General features: G+C 49.5%; 1 protein-coding gene across 2 annotated transcripts in view; it reads left to right on the top strand.

Moving 5' to 3' along the window:
- Positions 1 to 2,700, top strand: part of Tpo (thyroid peroxidase) — a 29,547-nt gene extending 26,847 nt beyond the window's left edge. For both annotated transcript variants that reach the window (XM_063254440.1, XM_063254441.1), the window contains exons 16-17: positions 1,695 to 1,827; positions 2,281 to 2,700. In XM_063254440.1, the coding sequence (XP_063110510.1) occupies positions 1,695 to 1,827; positions 2,281 to 2,319 (172 nt within the window). In that variant the 3' untranslated portion in view covers positions 2,320 to 2,700. The remainder of the gene's footprint in view (positions 1 to 1,694; positions 1,828 to 2,280) is intronic.
- Positions 2,701 to 6,160: the final 3,460 nt, after the last annotated feature.

Raw genomic sequence — 6,160 nt, forward strand, 5'->3', positions numbered from 1 at the left:
CTGCTTTAAGGGTTACAGGTATCTTACTTACCTGTAAAGCCCTTCGTGTGTGCCTAGCGTAGAGCATGAGTGTGCAGGGAAGGCTTGTGTTGCCCAGCAACACAAGCTTGCACCGTCCTGACTGGCCCAGCTGTCGCTGCTAAGAAGAAGGTTCACTGTCTTGGAATACTACGACTCTATGGTATCCATGAACAATCCATGGCCAAGGGAAAAACTCGCCTTTTAAGAAACAGATACTCAGGCCAAAGAAATCACACATAAGCAAGAAGTTACCAAATAGCTTTTCGACCCATCATGGGAAGACAGCCAGTATTTGAGGTGTTCCTTGATGAATAGGATGTAAAAGTGCTCCCTCCTGAATGCACTTCTGCACAGTAACAGCTTTAGCAGAATTGGGTTAGTTTATACATGCAGTGTATTTTATCTAAGTCTGCATCAAATCCTTAGGATTTAAAACCCGTCTCCCCTTTTTCAGGCTAAAGTAAAAAATAAACGTTTTGAGCTCTTTTGCTACTTAAAACTATTATTACTTCATAATGCTTCCTACAGCCAGCTTCAGTTGGGCAGCTCCTTTATGAATGCATTTATAAATTCAGTTAGTGTATTTGATTATTTAATTATTAATGTAAAACCTGTAATTAAATAAAATTGTACAACTTGGTGGTGCTTGTTAGCCCAAACTGAGGATACTGGTTGAGGATACTGCATGGGCCTCTGAAATGCCCACAGGTTCAGTGAACAAGTCTGTGCATGACCTGTTATAAATAAAAATTTAAAAACTTGAGCAAATATAAAAAAGACCTGAGGGCTTGAGAAGCAATGAGGATGTAATAAAGTCTGCCACTAGGAATGTGCAGGTGCCGCTTCATTAGGAAACCCGACAAGCACGTCAGGGCTCGTCTGTTTTACAGCAGTGTTTAATCTCAGCCCTCGATTGAGGTCAGGACCTCACGCTTGTCAGTAATGAAAGAAAACCACACCGAATCAACCCTCAGCTATGACTTAGCTGGATGAGATTAAAAAGCACAGCAATGCTGGGAAGGGCAGGTGAGCTGGCCATGGCCCTGCTGGAGACCTGTGACCTCTTCTCCCTGGGACAGGTACCAAGACCTGTTTCCCCCAGCAGAAAAAGTGTCCCAGGCAAAGGCAGGGCTCTGATCTTGCCCCACCACATGGGTAGAACCACAAGAACATGCCCTCCATATGAGTGTGAGAGACTGGGCCACTCCCTCAGCCAGCTGGGGCAAGGTCAAGTCAGCCAGAAAGAGCAGACGCAGTCCAGGTCGGCAAGTGCAACTTGACAAAAGCCCCCCTGCAGAAGAAATCAATAAATTGAGTTTAAGGAGCAGGCTTGCATTTCAGAATTCCATGTCCCCTGGCTGCCCCTATGAGCTGATGCTTGCATTTCTTCAACAATTAAAAGCAAGAACCAGGGCAGCATGGCCTTAGGGTGCCACGGACTCTCTAGTCCTGTGCTCCTCTGCCTCCTCGGGGTGCTGTGGTCATCTGGCCCTGACCAAAGCTGCAGCCTCGGTACCCGCTGGGCTGAGGTGCCATGCACGTTGAGGACAGGATCTGAGGGAGGCCCCTGAGCAGCTTCCAGGACTCCAGCGCAGAGGAAGCACCCCTGTTTCCATTACAGCGGGCACAAGCCTGGGGTTCCTCTAGCATTGGCAATGTGTGCTTATTCACAGGACGTGCTCCGCTGCAGCATCCACGCTGCCAGTCACTGAGGGAGATGGGAAAATCCCCGCTCAGCCGGGATGTAGGATGTGTGAGGAAGCAGGGACCTCGATGCACAGCACCGCAGCTCTGGACCTGGAGCAGGTGGGTCCCCTGCGTTTCATTTAGGTGACAACAGGCAAAGCTGTTTCTCACTAAGATCTAAGGTATCACTGAAATCGCTCAGCTGTTCTCCAGCTGCACTCAGGTGAGGCTGTTTGGGACACGGTCCCTGTTTAGTTCTGTACCTTCCTCCCATCTTCCCTGGTACAGATTGTATTTATAAAGGAACAAACATTTGTCAAAAACTTGAACCAGTTTTAAAAAACATTTAGACAAATTAGAATCACTAAGGCAGACAGAACGTGGTGAAAGTAACTCATTTCTTCAAACCAGTTACAAAATGAGCTGCTCACCTAGGGGTGGGGCGGGGAAGGAGAGAGGAGGAACTGGGGTCCTGCTGTACCCCCTCCTGACCTGGGCCCCTCTCGTAGGCCCATTCCTGAGGTTGATTGGAACTGGGGAGGCATCGGGCTCACCCCACCTTCTCTCCTGCAGGAAGCGGCCTATGGGTCACAGATTCCTCTCTGCCTGTAGCAGTCGAGCTCCGCTTGCAATCCTGGCCTTACCGAGAGCCCAGTGCAGGGCCTGTCTGGAGCCTGCCACATCCTCACCGGCAAGGTGGCAGAGGACAGCAAATCTCAGCAGTTTTGGGGGCGACTCCTGTGTCAGGTGACTCTGCTGTGTGAAGCCTGAGGCTCTGTAGAAGTGAAGTCGGACATTGCTGGTGTTTTTCCGAAGTTTCATGAGGCAAAGGGATGGGAAGACTCATTCACTACTAAGTCACCTGATCAGGACTGGTGGCCACAGACTCCAGACACTGCAAAACAGTTTGCAGCAAATGTCTCCTTGGAGGCACATGTAGTATCACGGTCTGCTTATTCTAGAGCATGCATGAATAAATGCCATGACCTCACACTCATCTTGTCCTTCCTTGTAAACATTGCCAGACATGTTCCTCCTGGGAGTTTGCCTTTAAAATACATTTACAGCTAAATTCGGTGGCCTACACTATAATCCCTGCAATTGGGGAGGCTGAGACAGGAGGTTTGAAAGTTGGAGTCTAACAATGTAGCAACTTAGCAATACCCTGTTGCAAATTTCTTTTTAAAGGGCTAGGTTGTAGCCCAGTGCAAAGCTTGTGTGTATGGAAGTCCTGTCAGATCCTTGGTCCTTGGGTGCCTTGGTCCCTGTGTGTGTGGCACACATATCTTCCAGTTAACCAGGACACAAGAGCCATCTTATAAGAGTCTTAATACAGGTGCAGTGGCTTGTGCCTGTAATCCCAGCACTCAGGAGGCTGAGAGGATGCAAGGTGCAGAGAGGAGACGCCATCTGACAGTGGCATTTCTGGGTGGAAAGCCATGAGGATCATTAGGTCATTAGGGCACAGCCTAGACCTAGTGGCTTCATCAGAAGAGTGAGAGAGAGACCTGGAGATACCGAGCTATGCCAAGTACTGGTTTGTCCCCAAGGGACACCACCTCTGCTGACTGCTGCCAACCAGACGGCTGGATGCATCTCCACCTTGGCCCGGAATCGTCAGGCAAAATAAACCTTGTTACAGTGAATGCCCAGTTTCAGGTTCCATGGCAGTAATGAATATCTGGGCTAGGGCCAAGAGAGATTTCAGTGGCAGACTGACCCTGGCCGTTGTGATAGTGTGGGAATAGTTTCACCAGTGCTCGGGCAGGTTGGAAAACCGGTGACTCCTTCCTGGGCTTTCCCAGCAGCTGTTCCTTCCAGTTGTCACGGGATGAGTGTGTGGAGTGAGGTGATAACAGAAACCTCCCAAGGCTGCCCCACACAGCCCTGATCAGAGAGAGGGGTGGTGCCTCACATCTTTCCACAGATCAAAGTCCAGCAGACCTAGGGGGGACCACTGTGCCCCACCGTGGGAACAACGCTACTTTCTGTTCACCAGAAGCTGAGAGGCTACAGTTGTCTTTTCCCCCAGGAAGGGGGTGGGGGGCGGGCTGCTTCCTTCCTAATCTGCAGGCATGGATGACCCTGGCCAAACTGATGAGACAGCGTCACCTGCTGGACACACAGTGTGCATCCTGCAGCACAGTCCCATTGTTTGAAACCAAGGGCTTGCCCAGATAGCCCTGAGCTATCTCATACGGATGTGATCCTGAGTTTGCACTGTCCTCAGTGTCCCACTCAATGCCAGCGTCTTTTGTCCAACAGTGCCACCCTCTGGAAACTTTGGGGGACTGTTAAGAGTCCCATCTAACCTTCCGGCTTTTGTTTCATCTGCAAAGCACACGGAAGCCTTTTCATTTTACTTGACCTTTGTTTTATTTTTGCTCAGAGCTAAATATGGCCAGTTCCTTAATGGGCTGCAGGAGCCTGTGGGCACTGAGCATGGAATAAGTAAACTTCGAGCTGCTCACGGTGCCCACTGGCTTTCCTAGGTCACAGACCCCAAAGGCTGAGTGCACCCATCTTCCTTTACCCCTTGTACCTGGTGGGGACAGAGACACAGGGAGATGACCAGAATGCCAGTGTCTGCCACGCCCCAGCCTGCAGCTCCACACTGGCAGGATCCACCTTTCCTCCTCTGCACATCTCACATCTGGGGTCCACTCCATTGAGTGAAAACACCCACGAGTCACTGGTGGATGAGGGGTGGGTGGGCCAAGGACCCCATAGCCTTTATCTGCAGCTCTCACCCTCAGGGACCACCTGCTGCAGGGACAAGCTCAGAGGAGGTGGCCTCTAAAGCTTGTGAAAGGACAGAATTGTCCAGGGTGAATTTAAAGGGCCAGAAAATCTAATATGGTCTTAACCTTGGAATTTTTAATTTTGATTGCTGGGCTTCTGTTACATATGGAACCTGTCCTGATTTATTAGCAGTTTGATCCAGTCATTCCTCATTTTAGCCTGGTCATTTTCTCCTACATATAGCAGCTGTCAGTCATCTCTTACTGACATAAATTATTTGTTCCTGACTCCTACAGCGGTCCCAGAGACCTGTACCTTTTCCAGGTAGATGTCTGTCCCAACCTCAACAAGCTGGAATTTGAATCACGCAGCAAGTTGAATTTAGGCCAATAAATGGGCTTGGATCTAAAGGCATAAATTTGGATCAATCAGCAAACTTGAATTTGGATCAGTCACAGACCTGTTATTGGTATATAAGCAGCATTCCTCTTCCACTACTCCAGTCTACAAGGGTTTTAGTTCATAGCATCCTTGTGGGGAGGGGAGTGGTGACAGAGACAGAAATTAGACTCCAAGGTTGTGGCCACTTGGACCCCTGAGCTGTACTGCTGAGGGCCAAACAGAACCCTAGAGCTGTAACACCGAGGGCCTTGTAGAATCACAACCCCAGAGTTAAGTCAACAGTCAAGGGATGCATGTGGGCATTTAGCCCTAGGCAGTAATGCTGAGCAGAGGACACTCCAAGCTTTACAGCTGCAATGCTTAAGGGCTGTGGGCATTTGAAGCCTCCAGCAGTAAGGCTGAAGGCAGAGAATTCTCCAGGCCTGAGGGCTGTACACTAAAGGCCCAGAACTCTGACAACCTCCAGCTATGATGACTGCCCTCCAAGTCCCAGAGCTGGAACACAGAGCCCTGAGGGTTCTCTGGGCCCCAGAAAGGTTAACACCGCACACCAGCACTGTTTGGCCCAGGACTGAGGGTACTGCAGCCCCAGAGTTATAAAACCCAGGGCTGTATATGCTTTAATTTTATAATTTGGACAACTGTTTCTAAGAAGACAATATGTAACCTATTAACTAGTGATTTCTTACAATATATTTTTTTTCTTGAAATTCTGTATTACTTGTACCCTTTTACTGCTTTGTTTTTTTTTTATTTCCTTTCTTTTTTCTCTTTAAATAAAAAACGAAAAACAAAAACAAAAAAAACCCGGGGCAGAGAGCCACCTGCAGTTATAAGGCCTGGGGCCGTCAACAGCTCAGCTTTGCAGATTCCGCGGATTGCTCCTTCCATCCAGAGTCCCAGGTGCTCGGCAACAGTAGTAACTGTGTTGCCCGAGGCTCCTGCTAAGGGAACAGGTAAGGGGTCTGAGCCACACAGGCCAGCTTCTCCTGCACCCCAGCGTCAGGGACGTTTCGCTTTCCCCACTTCGCACACCTTTCCTTGGGTGAGTAAGAATGAACGAGGTCACAGTAAGAGGGCGCACAGCAACTCCAGGGTAAAAGGATTTTGCTATAGAGGGGACGCTGTAGCGGTGGGAGGCTGGGAGGCGAAAGGTCACCTTCCCCTCCTCTAAGCAATTTACCAGCGGCGAAATGAATTCCAATGGGCTACCTGTGCATCAGTAATGCCCCTTAGGCTCCACCCCAAACCTAAGCTACACATATGCCCCCACACCAAGTGTCCCGCAGAGAGAAAGCCATACTTAAGT

Source organism: Cavia porcellus, unplaced genomic scaffold (genome assembly GCF_034190915.1).
Source record: "Cavia porcellus strain 051 isolate PalLab524CR breed Dunkin Hartley unplaced genomic scaffold, mCavPor4.1 scaffold_8, whole genome shotgun sequence".
Taxonomy (NCBI): Eukaryota; Metazoa; Chordata; class Mammalia; order Rodentia; family Caviidae; genus Cavia; species Cavia porcellus.